Raw genomic sequence first — 15,230 nt, 5'->3', positions numbered from 1 at the left:
TGGTTAGTTGCCTGAGTCATCAAATATGGCCAAGCTATTTTGTGTTGTTTTCTAGTTCATGTTCTTTATATGAAGCTTGGCTTCAGAACATATTCTCTGAGTCTTCCATCCTTGTTAAAGTGCCCATAATGGTAAAGCCCAGCACACAGCAGGTGCTGTAGATACAGCCACGTGATAGAGCTGGGAACAGCACAGTGAAGTCTCAGGAACATCAACATTCAGGTGAACTTTTGAAAATTACAGATTCTCTCGGGGCATGATGTGCACACCTGTAATCACAACTACTCAGGAGGCCAAAGCAGGAGGACTGCAAGTTTAAGGACTGCCTGGCAAATTAGTGAGACCCTCAGCAACTAAATAAGAACCTGTCTCAAAAATTAAAAATTAAATAAAAAGTAATGGGTATGTGGTAAACTGTCCCTGGGTTCAATACACAAAACAAAAAGAAAAAAAATGAACATATTTTTTTTCTCCATGACCAAAAGTGACCATGTTCAATAAGGCCACTTAACATTCCTATCAAGTGTCGATACCACACCCTATAAATTGGGTGAAGTTGGCAAAGTGATGACTCAGCAATTTGGCTTCTAGGATACTAAGTTTTGTTGAGATGATTTGATATCAATTGTCCTTGCACTGAATCTTTCTTTCTCCACCTAAATTGTAGCTGCCTGACTCATTCGCCCATATATATCACAGCATTTAGTTTTCTCAACAGGAATTATGCTAAGAAAAATAGCTCAAAAGTATTAGTTGATATTCCGTTCCATCTCTAATCTCATTTTAGAGGTGTATGTAATTAAATAAAAAGTATGTGACTCAGTGACAAAGTGCCCTGGGCTCAAAACTCAATACAAAAAAAGGTAAACTTTTTTTTCTCCATCTTCAAAAGTGAACATGTTTAATAAGTCTATTTAACATTCCTATCCAAGTGTCAACACCACATCCCATACATGGGATATGTTTTGCAATCTGATGACTCAGCAATTTGGCTTCTAGGACATTGAGTTTTGTTGAGATGATTTGATATCAATTGCCCATTCACTGAATTTATTTTGTTCCACCTAAATTTTAGCTGCCTGCCTCATTCTCCCACATCACAGCATTTAGTTAACTCAACTGGAGTAATGCCAAGAAAAATAGCTCACATTTATTAGTTAATACTTTGTTCTACTTCTTATCTTTTTTCACAGATGTTTGTAAACCAGTATTCTTCAAGTCAAAATCCTGCACAAAATTTAATTTTGAACATCATTAATCATAACTATTTGAACTTTTTTCTTTATTTATTTAGTAATTGGGCTTGAATCCAGGTGCACTTTGCCACTACACTACATTCCCAATTTTTTTCTTTTCAGGCAGGGTCTCACTAAACTGCTGTGCCTAGAACTTACAATCCTGTCTCAGCCTCTCAAGTCCCTGGGATTCTAACTGGAATTTGAAGATTTTTAGTCAGGACAAATATACTCTGGTTTTCCCTTCACCTAGCAAAGTCTCCACACCCTACTGATTGTCCCTGCCTCCTTGGTTCATTACTTAATTCAAGATCCTCAGGACAGACCTGGTCACAATCCCTGAAAGCAGGATCTCACATGATCAATGCAAACTAGACACTTGTTCCTAGAAAATCCCTGTTATTGATATTCCTCTCAGCTGAACCACACTGTACCCAACCTGAGAGCCCAGACTGCACTTGTCTTCTTCCCAGTTTTACCTCTGGGACAAACCCGGACACTAAACAAACCCTCAGAACTATTCCTTCCATATTGGAGGGAATGATGAAATCTTTCCTCCATTCCCATCAGAGAGCTTTGTGAATCTTCCATATTCCCTGCTTCCAACTTCACCTCCATCCAATGTACACCAGACTCTTTCAATTCCTTAATGTAAAACAATCAAACAAAAAACCTTCACTAACTTGCCTTGGCTGAAGGATCAGAACAGGTTGATACCCAATGCCATTCAGAATCAGGACCCTTTCTGCTTTTCCAGCCTCATTTTCCTGCACTCAAACTCAATTTCACATTCGGTTCTTTAAACAAAAAAAAAAAAAAAGAAAGAAAGAAAGAAAGAAAGAAAAAGAAAAAAGAAAAAGAAAACAAAAAACTGTTTGTGATTCTCTGAACATACAATGTTTGATTTATATTTTTAAAAATTTTAGATTCCCACCCCTTTATGATCCTGAAAAAGTGTGGAGGAAGTGGTTTGCTACATCTTGGAACATATATACCCATTCTACTCTCTAGCCATTTCATCAGAACACCCCTGGGGGTACTATTTATCTCTGTACCCTGTGATACTGCTTTGAGAATGTGTGTTTGGGGATGAGGAGCAAAGTTGAAAAATTTTCCCCCCAAAACGATAACTAGGTCAGCCATGGGTCAGGCATGGTGGGTGCATGCCTGTAATCCCTCTATCTCAGGAAGCTGAGCCTCAAGGACCACTAGTTCAACCTCAGCAAATTAGTGAGGCCCAAATAGTTAACTCATTACCCCAGAATCATTTAGCAGATTGTCTATTTTTCTCCTTAATTTGAAAAATAAATTTCATAAAATAAATGCTTGGCTAAATGACTTCTTTTAGTGGGTATTATTTCCCATTGATCTATTTGTTGATTTTTGCATGTCCAATACCAAAGGTATTTAATTATTACTGTCCTTTAGGGTGTGTCTTGATAACTCCTAGGCCAATCTTATGGGGAAATAAGAAATAATTCTTGTTTTCCAAGTTTACGTCATCAAACCGTTCAGAAAGCAGGAAGTGTCCAGCAGTAAGAAAGTTCTCTGACAGCCCAGAGGTTACAGAATTCTTGTTCCCTGTCACATGTAAAAGACAAGTTACATAGAATAGAGGAAACCCTTCTGAACATGTTTGTGGATTCTTCATGGATTGACATAAACTACTCACACCTAAGTAGAAGTCCTATATCATATTTGGATTCCTGATGTGTGCCTGATAGGTTAACAAGATCCTTCGATTGTGAGCTATACCAACTCTTCCCACCAACTTGCTGGTTTCAAAAGTTATAAAACTAAAATCTAGCTCTCTATGGTCCTTTAACCCAAGCCATTTTTTCTATCCTAAGGTGAATTATTTCTCCAGTATCTCCCTTGTTGCAGATTTACTATCCGAAGAAAAATACTTTCAAATAAGGAATAAGCATCAGGTAAGTTCCTAAAAAGCAACAGGAAAACCTTAGTCAGGTTTTCCTGAAGAGGATCCTGTCATTTGTAGAATGCATGTGGGTTATTGAAGAGGATCCTGTCATTTGTAGATTTGATAAGCCATATGCATGTGGGTTACTGAAGGGCAAAAATCAGAAAGGAGTGACCCGAGTGGGGATCAAACAAACCACAATTTAATCTAGAAGAGTGCAATATGTCACCCCACCAATAGGATTCTCTACAGTTAACTAGATATGGGATTACAGGGTAGAAGGAGAGTGCTGTTAACATAAGTAGCGGGGCTGAGGTCATAACTGACTGTGAATAATGAAAGTTGATTTTTTGTTTTTGAGGTGTCTAGGTTACCTGGTGAAAGTGACCAGCAGGCAACTGGGGAGAGGTCAAAATTAGAAAGACCATTTTAGAGTCATCAAAAGGGAGATGAAAATTGAATCTCAAAAGCATATAAAGCACAAAGAACACAAGGCAAATTTGTATCTAGGGGATAAGAAGTAAAAGGAAAAGCTGAGAAAACACTTTTTCAGAGAGGAAGAAGATCCAAGAGAGTGGTATGATCAAAGATGAAAAAGACTAAAAATATACTATTTGTCGCTGGTAATGATATTTATGAGCCCTATGGTTTATCTGGGAAATGGATTGCATTACATAATCTGAAATTCGTTCTTCAAAACATAACAATCCAAGACTCATGTATGAGGAAACAGAACGTTGGTTGGTTTTGATGTCAACTCAAGAAGTTCAGTTGGTCATGAAGAGAGCTCTCTGATGCCAGCGGTTCAGCAGGCTGAGACAGGAGGATCCCAAGTTCAAAGGGAGCCTCAGCAAATTAGTGAGGTTCTAAGCAACTCAGGGAGACTGTCTCTACATTAAAAAATAATGGTTGGGGATGTGGCTCCGTGAGCGCCGGGGTGCGGGGTGAGGAGCAGAAGCGCGAGGGCGCGCTTCCTGTCTCTGCCCCGCGCGGTGGCGCCTCTCCCTCGCCCAGCTCGGGTCCCTCGCCCCGCTCGGGTCGGACTCAGCTCCCATCCCCGCTCATTCCCCAGGAGATGCTGCAGCGATGGCGACCGTAGCAGGTAGTACAGCCTACTTCCGGAAGGGCAGTCTGTTCTGGTTCACAGTCATCACCCTCTCCTTTGGCTATTACACGGTAAGAGCAATGGCCACCCATCCCGGGAAGGGAGCGAGCGCTGCAAGGTGGCAGGACCTGCCCGCGGGGAGGCCGCGCAGGCGCAGTCTCGGCCCCGGCGCGTTTGGAGCGGGCGGGGAGAGGTCGAGAGCTGGGGAGGAGATGCCGGCGCATTAGTTTGTCAGCAGGGCCTTGGGCGGGTGCTCTAGGCTCTGAGAAACCGGCTCGCCAGGCTTTCCCTAAGTGAAAGCAGGCACTGCTCCCCACCCGACGACTCAGTGCCTAGGTCTTTCAAGATGGTGGTGGGGAAGTCGCAGGCCGGCAGGGATGCTACCGCCTACTTCCGTACAGCCAGACCCTGGCCCTCGTTGGTCACAGCCCTGGGGCTGGGATACTTCTCGGTGAGGCGCGGGGCGGGCGGTGGATGGGTTTGGGCCCACCAGGCCCTGGTAGGGCCAGGGATGCTGCGGGAATGAGGTTTCTGCGCACGCGCCCCTGACGGTTGCCTACGTTACTGGTGTAAGCGGAAGTTGGTGGGTTCTTGGGAAGATTTCTGCTTTAGAGAGCTTCTGCCCTCGCGTCCACGGTTGTTGAGACTTAACCGAGTCTGAGCCTCTCACAAAGAGGGCAGAAGTCAAGTTGACAGACTTCCATAGGCCTGTCAACTCAGGGTAGAATTTCCGGAGCAGAGTGTTTGAAGCAGTTGGAATTGCTTGGAAAATGGGGGTAAACCTAAAGAATGGGTACGATTAAGTTGCTAAAAAGGGATAAACAGGATATAACTAACTGGGTATAGATGTGGCAGCAAGAAAGCGCTACAGAGGAAGAACCTCTTTTGTCTAGCTGAGAATCTGCTTAAAGTGTAATGGGAAAGATGCCAGGAAATAGATTGGGGGCTAAATTGGTATAATTATGAAGGAAGGCAAAGCTATTTGGATATTGCCCAAGAGATTCTGCAGATTGGGGATTCTCATGTCCACGGTGTTTGGTGTCAAGTGTGACTACCTCTGTCCTGATTTCCCCATATGCAAAATTAAGGCATTGAGTTGAAGTTTTTCAAAGGTGCATTTCTGATATGCTGTTTCGACTCTCTGATTAGATTAAATATAAAGGGAGGAAAGTCTTGGGAACTTCACATTGGGATATTGTGGAACTGGTAGATACTGAATCTTGTTTGCTTTGGTTTGGTAAGATGCAGTGATAATTCATGCTTTATTTTAATTTTTTATGTGAAGCAACATCTTGGGAGAGAATATTTCTCTTGACAGAGATGAATGGAACAATAAATTTTGGAGCTGTTGACAATTCTTAGAAAAAAACTAAGCTGGTAGAGATTACAAAATAGGCTAAAGAAAGGTTGATAATTTTACTACAGAAGCCGTATGTGTTGAACCATTTGGTATTATAACTTCACAAAGTGGATCTTACCTATTTTCCTTCTCTGTGCAGTAGAGCATTTCCAACTTTAGAAATACACAAAGTGAAAGAAGAGAGAGGAGTTTTACCTTAAACGGGTGTTAGGCTTAAGCTATAGTTTCTTCAATAAAAAGCTAGTCAAGGAACATAAACAAAAAAAATCTATAAAAAAATTTTATAGATTTATATGTTTCAGCAAAACATGATTTTCTGATATGCTGTTTTGACTCTCTGATTAGATAAAATATAAAGGGAGGAAAGTCTTGGGAACTTCACATTGGGATATTGTGGAGCTGGTAGATACCGAATCTTGTTTGCTGAAACTCTATAAAATCATGTTTTGCTGAAATTCATTAATAAGATTAGGAATTAGCCACCCTGCGCACTGAGTCTGATAATAGTTTTCTCTTCATAAACATCTCAGTTTAGTTGCTTTTATAAATTAGAAGTCAAAAATGGAGGACCAAATGAACTTGTTCAGGGTTTCTTCAGTCTGAGTTGTTTTTGTAGAATCAGTATTACTTCATAGTTGCTCTCAAAAATAAATAAATAAATAAATGATTGCTGATCTTTTAAATGACCTAAAAGATACTCTGTGCTTCTGGCTCTTTTCCAGTGGGTTGTCCTCTGGCCTCAGAGTATCCCTTATCAGAGCCTTGGACCCCTGGGCTACTTCACTCAGTATTTGGTGAACCACCATCACAGCCTCCTGCGAAATGGGTAAGGAGGGCCACAGAAACTAGTTGTGGACATTGCAGGCCTGGTCTCCCTGGAGACCAGGAAAACCTGCAATTGCCTTTAGATTTCTAACAGTGGTGCTAGTTCACAGTAAGACACCTTTCTTTTTAAGTTTTCTGTGTTAGATTTCCTCAGTTGATAACTGTCACCTTAAACTAGACAAAACTTTTTTTTTCCTGACTCAGGTATTGGCTTGCCTGGCTGATTCACGTGGGAGAGTCCTTATATGCCATGGTATTGTGCAAGTAAGTCTTTGTAACAGGTCTTTGTCACCTTTCTCATGGTGTTTAATGTAAGTTGAGAGTAGCCACATTTCAATAATTTATATACTTGTAGACTGAGAGCACTCTCATGGTAGATCTGAATCCCCATACCTAGTACTAAACCTGACATGGAGTACTCAGTAAATGTTTGATGAATAAATTCAGTTAGTTTGTGTTAATGAATCAATTAGTTATCTAATTGAGATGACTTTTGTTGTTTTAAAAACTGTGTACCTCAACTAGAGCAAAAGGTTAGGCTTCCTTCTAGTTTAGAAAAAAGAGCTAAGTTATTGATATAGGCCAATGGTTCACAGTCCTGGTTTCACAACTGAGTCATCTGAGGAACTTTTACAAAATACGCATGTCTGGTTTCCAGACCCAGAGATTCTGATCAGGTAGGTCTTGCTTCAGACATAGGAATATGATCTTTCTTAAAGTTCCACATATAATTCTGGAGCACAATACAAGTTAAAAGCCCCTAACTGTACCCTATTCATCAGATGCCAGTGTAGGTTAATACTGTCTGAAAGTACTAGAAAAACAAATCTCCACATTTTGTGCTTTGCATAAGAATATACATAAATTATGATACAAAGAATAAAATGATTATGGTAATGCCAAATTGCTTTGAAATTAATATCCGCATATGACCAAGATTAACTGTTACCTCTGTTATTGTTGTATTACTTCTAAAAGTACAAAGTGGGACATTGTATTACTACTATATTTTAATAATAAAAGTAATTGTCCTCTGTGACCTTCAACCTCTATCTCCCCAGACCTGTTGTTTAGCCTCAAGTCATGTGCCATGAACTGGGCTGTAGCTTGGTAAAATAAAATAAAATAAAATATAAAATAAAATAATAAAACAAAATAAATATAAAATAAAATTTAAAAATATAAAATAAGTAAAATAATAAAATAAATAAATTAAATTAAATTAAAAATATAAAATAAATAAATAAATAATTATAATAATAAAATAAAATAATTGATCATGTGCATACCATGGGAGAAACTGCTAAGTGCATTTAATAGATTACAGTATTCTCTCTTCTTGTTATTAAACACACTGGACTTTCTACCAGAGGAGCAGAAAGCAACCGTGTTCTTTTCACCCCTCTCCAAGCAAATTTACCCTATCGATTTTTCCCTGTCTCTCACTATAGCCCTGGGTGAAACTCAAACAGATCCGTAGATTTTCTAGTCACTACCTATAATTGTTCACTCTAATCTAGTCTGTTTATTAAAACTATAAGCTTTTTCTAATCCGTAGTATCAGCTCTCATCCAACTGGGGCTCAGGAGCCTGCTTGTGGCCTCCTTGGAATGGTAGGAATGGTTAGAGGGAAAAGGGCCCAGTCTCCTGATCAGGTATCTGGGTGTATCTGTTGCAAACTCAGTGTGGACCCTTTTTATCTAGAGAGGCTTTGGTTGAATTTGGGGGAAATTGCTCACCAGTGTGGATCTCCCTTTGCATTTCCTTTGATGGTTTCTCCTGGTGCCCCTTCCAGTGCACCACTTTGCAGTTTTACCTTCAGGACCTGTTTTGGGAAAGACTTTTACCCTTTTATTGAGATCACATCTATGCTTCAGTTGGGCCTTTCAGGCAGGATTCCTTCAAAACCCACCCAGGTCCAGTACCCTTCTAAAAATTTGAAAATTAAGGAATGAATAAATTAACTGTTGATATATATCACCTTGTTACCTTCAAAACTATGGAACTAATTTATACTTCTAACAAGAGTGTAGGGCAGGCCCGCTTCCCTACCCTTGCCCCTACTAACACCTCTATTGGGTGTCGGCCCTTTTCTTATTCATCTATAGGGACTTTTTTCTTTTCCCCCTGAATTTAAATACTTTGCCGTGTAGATTCTTTGCAAATATTCTTTCTCTGGATTGTTTTACTCTGTTAGGTCTTTTGAAAAATAGAAGTTGATCAGTGTAGTCAAATTTATTAATTTTTTCTTTATACTGAAATGATGAAAATATTCTTTTAACAGTGTCTTCTAACAGTTTTACAGTTTTTGCCTCTTACACTTATGCCTTCAATGTACCTGGAACTTATTTTTGTGGGGAAAGAGGTTTCTTTTTTTTTTTTTTGCAGTACTAGGGATTGAACTCAGGGCCTTGTGCTTGCAAGGCAAGCACTCTACTAGTTGAGCTATCTCCCCAGATTGGGAAAGATGTTTCTAATGTCATCTCTTTCCATATGGATGCTCAGCTCTCCCATAGCCATTTGTGAATATGTTCAATCTCCATTGATGAGCTCCATCTTATATCATATGTACATATGCATATGGTTGTTTCTCAGCTTTCTGTTTTGTTGCATTGGCCTGTTTGTTTTTTCTTGGGACAACATGGCACTGTCAATAGTGGTGGTTTTATGATCATTGACAGCTGATAAACCACATCCTCTCACCTTCTTGTTCAAGAGAGAGCCTGTTCTTGGACCTTTACACATTCTTATCCTTGTCATGTGTTGCAAAAGCAAAAATCTAAACCTGTTGAGATCTTTATTGTATTCACCATGTGAATTACTTTAAAGAGAACTAATGTATCTCCATTCCTGCATCTTCTAAATACGAATTGATCTGTCTCCATTTATTTGGATCTTCTATAATATATCAATAAAGTCCTATATTAAGAGTTCTTACACATTCTGTGTTTATTCTTGTTTGACTCTGTCTAGCTGTTTTACTTTCAGATGATATTATAAATGACTTCCTTTTCTAATTATTTGATGGTAGTCTGTATGGGGATAGTCAATTTTTATATATTACTGGAATATCCAACAACCTTGCAGAGTCCATTTATTTAATTATTTATTTAGTCCATTTACTAATTCTAATAGTTTTCTAGGTATACAATTGTGTCCAGATAGTTGCATTTCCTTTTTTCAATTCTGTGTGCCTTTCATTTATGTTTCTTTCCTTTATGTACTGGCTATATTTGCAGGAGAGTGTCAAATGAAAGTGGTGGTAGTGGACATTATGCCTGGTTCCTGATCTTAAAGAAAGCCTTCTGTGTGTAACATGTAACAGGAATTGTGTTTATACTGGCGTTCTGTAATCTCTATTAAATTTAGGAAGTTCCATTGTATTTCTAAGTTTGCTGAAAAGTTTTATTAAGAATGGGTGTTTAGGGGCTGGAATGGGGCTCAGTGGTAGAGTGCTTGCCTGGCACATGTGAGGCACTGGGTTGGATCCTCAGCACCACCCAAAAATAAGTAAATAAATAAGATAAAGGTATTGTGTCCATCTACAGCTAAAAAAAAATTTTTTTTTGAAGAATGGGTGTTAAAATTTATCAAATGCTTCTTGTAGATGGATGCAACACCTTTATTTTATTTATTTTTATGTGGTGCTGAGGATCAAACCCAGTGCCTCACATGTGCAAGGCAAGAGCTCTGCAACTGAGCTACGACCCCAGACCCTTATTAAGAGTTTTTATGGTGCTTCTCTTTTAAATCTGTTAGTGTAGAAATTCATATGCTCTTAAATGTAAAGTTTTGTTTTAAATAAAAAGTCATCCACATGAGACTTATATTACAGATGAGACTTTAGCAAAATTCCCTTCAATTGGATCATTTTTTCTTTTGGGTTTTGTTTTAGGCAGTTTAATTTGAAAGACTACATGAGCAGGTATTTATTACTACTATGTACCAAGCTCTTTCCTAAGCACTTTGTGTATATTATCTTACCCATCACTTCAAAACTTGATGAGTTAGACGCTACTATTCCTATTTTGCCAGGTCACAGCTAGTATGTGGCAAACTAGGATTGTCATCTGGTCTGCCTTTAAGACATTTGCTCTGAAGCCCTGCCAGTGCTGTTTACCCTGTCCACTGATAAGATTCACATGAGAAATAGTTATATAGTACTGTACCCCAGACAGCACCCAGACTGTTCCTAGGGAAGTGTACCATCTGAGATGCATTTATCAGAAAACAAGAGAGATGAAAAATAAATGAACTAATCTTTCACATTCCAGAGAAAAACAGCAAAATAAACCTAATGAAAGTAGATGGAAATTCTAAATAAAAAAAAAAATTGAAGTCAAAAACCCGCATAAACCATAAAATTAAAATTCTGGTGTTTAAATTTTGTCCTTTCTTTTTCAGGTATAAAGGAATCACAGACAGTCGGGCTCAACTACTCTGGTTCCTGCAGACTTTCCTCTTTGGGATAGCATCTCTCTCCATCTTGATTGCTTACAGGCCAAAGCACCAAAAACACAGTTAAAGGGGATAACCAAAACTTTCTCTCCACTTTTACATTCAGACTCTCTTTTTGGGAGTGCTGTGTTTACTTGATGATCTTTCTACATTCTAGAAGTGACTGTCCTACACAGGTTATTTAAAAGACCCTCTGATTATTCATTTTTCTTCCATATGCTCTGGTTGAGCTTGAGTAGATTAGTTGTTACTTAAGAAAGAAAGAAGAAGAAATTTTGGCTTTCCAAGTTCTGCAGAAAACCTGAGTGGAGCAGACTTGCAGCCACCCACTCTGAGACCCTTGGCTGTGCTGGCCCCTTTCTGTCTTCAGGGCTGAAGCAAGTACTAGAGTTGTGTGCTGGTGAACCTGTGCTCTGTTTCTAAGTAAAACATCTCTTCTAATTTTTCCCCCATCTTTCTGAACCAAAATAAAACAGCACTTTCACAATACATTTGTTAGACACCTGTGAGGCAGGATCAGATCTTCTCAACTGAGCACTTGCATAAAAGCCCAAAGGACCCACTGAGAGCCAAGAGCCAGAGGGCCAGGGCACATTTCCCTGATGCTGCCAGCCAGAAGTGATCCTTCCCAGCACAGGACCCCAGGAACACAGTGCTCCTTGGGATGCAGAATCTGATGGCCACTGCTAGATTGCCCCTTCAACTCGGGGCCACAATGTAGGCAGCTGTCCTTTTCTCCTTGGCACCGGTCCCCACCTGCACATCAGCAGTGGTGCTCCTCCAGTGTTACTAAACAAAGGAGGCAACGTTTCACTTTCCACTTGTTCTGAACCATTCATTCCATGTACCCTCATCTCATAGGAAAGCTCAGGATGACTTCAATAGTGGTGCCACCTTTCTGTGGGACCTCTGGGGAAACCTAGATTGTCCCCACTTTCCTATTGTCTGTCACTTTCTTCATCCAGCCCTAGCTTACTCAGTCACTTCCACATTCCTGTCTAGAGATCCTAGCCTGTAGGTTATCAAGCTGGTTACTTCCTCCCTGGTTAATCTGGATGTACCTTATTACCACTGGCTGTTGGGCAAAGAGGTCCCCTATCTCTGTCCCTTTAATTTGTCCCTAAGATGATACTGTCATCCTTAGGAGCCATTAGGGCTCCTCTGGAGAGCACCTGCTTGTTCTCTGGGGAGTATTCCTCATTTCCCTTTGTGATACAGTGGGCAGGTTGTTGTATTAGCAGACATTTATGAGAACTCTCCCTAAAAGGAAAGCCCCCATGAGAGATCATGAACTATGAATTGCTTTAGTGGAGATAAATTTTTTGCAAATGTATCTCAGTCTTTCCTGATCTTTCTCTTGTGAGTAGAGGATACTTCTTAGTAAAAGAAAAAGATTTTTGACCAGGAATTAAGCATCATGGAGATCCAACCCAGATTTTTGTAAAGCATGGCTATCTCCAAATGGAACTAATAATGACGGTAATACTGGTGGTGTCCAGAACAATATGGCAGATGATTGAATGAAATGGACTAACTCGAATAAAATGCTGTGACTGTTTCTTCAATCAAATGGTTTTTTCTTTTTCTTCCTTTTTTCTTTTTCTCAGTAGGCTCTAAATGGAACTGTTTGTACTGTTCAGATATCAGTTTGTTTTTCACTGATAAATGCAGAATGCCCTGGTTGTGGGTTACGTAGTTCTCCGCTCCTGTGTGCTCGCTGAGTCACTGGGTTGGACACCAGTGTCTCTTTTTCCCTGTAGAATTGTTTCCTCTTTGTTTCTGTTTTCATTCAGTATTTGGTAGCATCTGTGCAACAAGTGAAGTGTTCTGGTATTTTTAAAATGCCAAACATAAAAAATCCTATAATCTTATTTGTGGTATTACTGTGGCTTAGAACCAAAAGCGATCTTAGTAGATGCTTCAAATACAAAGTGTATTTGTATGACTCACACGAACCCATTTGCTATTTCAATATATTTTCAAACATACTTTCTGGTGAAAAATCTTGTTTCCTGATGTACACATTCCTTCCCTAACCCTAACCCTAACCCAACACAAAATTTAAATCCAACTTGAAATTTACCCCTACACCTAAACTTATGGAACCTTAAACTTCATCCCAGCAAAGGTGACTTACCAACATCTCCCAAAGAGAGGCAGGACTCTAGGCCTCATGTCACCCACTTCCCCCACAGCCCAGGAGTTTAGAAGTAAGTCTGTGAGGCAAAAAGTAAACAGAAAAATGGAGACATCATGGATCTGCATTGCAGTCATGGTGGTGATATAGGAGAAACAGATCTATGTTGAGTTGGGATGAGGAAAGGCCAGAGACATCTTCATGGAAGAGGAACAGACTGAACTGTTTTCTTACCAACCCAAAAGATTTCCAGAGCATGTATAGTTTAGAAGAACAAAAAAGAAAAAAAATTGACCTCACAACTTAATAACAGATCAAACACAGAAACTAACCTGTCCTCCACATGTTCACGAATCCAAGTCTGTACATGTTTTATAAGTCATAGTGTTAACACAAGCCTTGGGTTTAAAAGGTTAAATTCTAGATGTGTTAAGAGGCTTTTTAGGAAAACAACTTGCCCTTATGTCTTTACATTGAACACACAGAACAGAGAAGTTAGAGGATAGAGTGCAATTGCAATTTTATCTTGCTAAGGCCTCTCCTGTTGTTTCCATAATTAAAGCTCTGAATTTGATGGCTTGGTTTATAAATACCATTTCCCTTCCCTTTTATTGCCAGCACAGATGGAAAAGTGCTGGAAGGAAAGCTGAGTAAAGTGTTGGTATGATGGTGGAACACTTCTCTGCAAGACTTTTTGTCTATAATGACCTGTCTATAAGTCAGGTTTCCATTTTCATCCAGACTAGACAATGAGAGTCCAAAGTCTTTGTCACCTGCTCCTCAGGATACTAATATTCAGGATATTCAAAGAGTTAAAAAAAAAAAAAAGGGCTAAGGAACTAAACAGACACTTCTCAAAAGAAGAAATATGAATGGTCAAAAATAAATGAAAAAAATGCTCAACATCTCTAGTAATTAGGGAAATGCAAATTTTGAGATTTCATCTCGCTCCAGTCAGAATGGCAATTATGAAGAATACAAGTAACAAATTTTGGTGAGGATGTAGGGAGAAGGGTGTCCTTACACATTGCTGGTGGGAATGCAAATTGATGCAACCACTCTTAAAAGCAGTATGGATATTCCTCAGAAAACTAGGAATGGAACCACCATTTGATTGGGTTATCCCACTCCATATATATCCAAAGGACTTAAAATCAGCATACTAAGTGAATCAAGACAGGCTCAAAAAATTAAAGGCCAAATGTTTTCTGATATGAAGAAGTTAATCCAAATAAGAGTGGGATGAAAAAATAATAATAGGTCAGAGGAGTAGACAAGGGAAGGAAAGGAGGGATATAAGGAAAGACAGTGAAACGTGTCTGACCTAATTTTCCTATGTACATATATGAAGATACCACAGTGAATCTCACCATCATGTACATCCACAAAACACTCATTTAAAAAACTATAAATGGCAGAAAAATAAGTAGAGTAGTGGGAAGGGAACAGGGATTAGGAGGAAGAGGAAATACCAGGGACTGAATTAGAACAAATTATGCTCCTTGCTTTTATAATTATGTCATAGTATATTTTATTGTCATGTATAACTAAAAAGAACCAACAAAAAAAGATGAAATGGAAACTTAGTTTTCATTGTGTATAATTTTATGTAGTTCTTTACCCATCTAAATATTTTTTAACTGTATAATGAAAGTATATTCTCCAAAAACATTTTTTCTCTTTATGAAGAGATTTGTACACTGATTCCACAGTGGACATTTGAAAATGCTATTCAATTGCTACTGGATCTGCTATATATATATATATTGGTACTGAGGATTAAACCCAGGGGTGCTTAACTCCTGAGCCACATCCCCAGCCCATTTAGGGATGGTCTTGCTAAGTTGTTTAGAGTCTTGCTAAGTTGCTGAGGCTGGCTTTGAACTCAGGATCCTCCTGCCTCAGCCTCCCAAGCCGCTGGGATGACAGGTGTGTGCCACCAAGCCTGGTGTTGTATCTGCAATTTCCAAGAAACATATTAAGATGGCTTCTAAGATACCAAAATATCCGTACTTAGGAATACATTGAACCAAGAATGCAGAGGGTCTCTACACTGAGAATGAAAATCATGATGAAAGAAGTTGAAGAAGATACAAATGCTCCATGGCATTAATCTGAGCAATGATTTTTGGATATGACCCCCCAAAGAACAGGTAGCAGAAGTAAAAATAGGATTTCATCAAAGTAAA

General features: G+C 39.2%; 1 protein-coding gene across 2 annotated transcripts; it reads left to right on the top strand.

Annotated features, from left to right (window-relative positions):
- Positions 1 to 4,139: 4,139 nt before the first annotated feature.
- Tmem254 (transmembrane protein 254) lies at positions 4,140 to 12,469 on the top strand. 2 transcript variants are annotated; one of them, XM_047553011.1, is made up of 4 exons: positions 4,140 to 4,332; positions 6,344 to 6,447; positions 6,651 to 6,710; positions 10,851 to 12,469. In XM_047553011.1, exons 1-4 carry the CDS (start codon positions 4,243 to 4,245, stop codon positions 10,969 to 10,971), a joined length of 375 nt encoding a protein of 124 aa, XP_047408967.1. In that variant the 5' UTR covers positions 4,140 to 4,242; the 3' UTR covers positions 10,972 to 12,469. The 2 variants fall into 2 exon arrangements, with proteins under 2 accessions (XP_047408967.1, XP_047408965.1); XM_047553009.1 differs by lacking the exon at positions 4,140 to 4,332 and adding an exon at positions 4,443 to 4,712.
- Positions 12,470 to 15,230: the final 2,761 nt, after the last annotated feature.

This window comes from Sciurus carolinensis, chromosome 5 (assembly GCF_902686445.1).
Source record: "Sciurus carolinensis chromosome 5, mSciCar1.2, whole genome shotgun sequence".
Classification (NCBI taxonomy): domain Eukaryota; kingdom Metazoa; phylum Chordata; class Mammalia; order Rodentia; family Sciuridae; genus Sciurus; species Sciurus carolinensis.
Note: the sequence above shows the minus strand (reverse complement) of the source record. Positions and strands in the feature narration are given on the sequence as shown.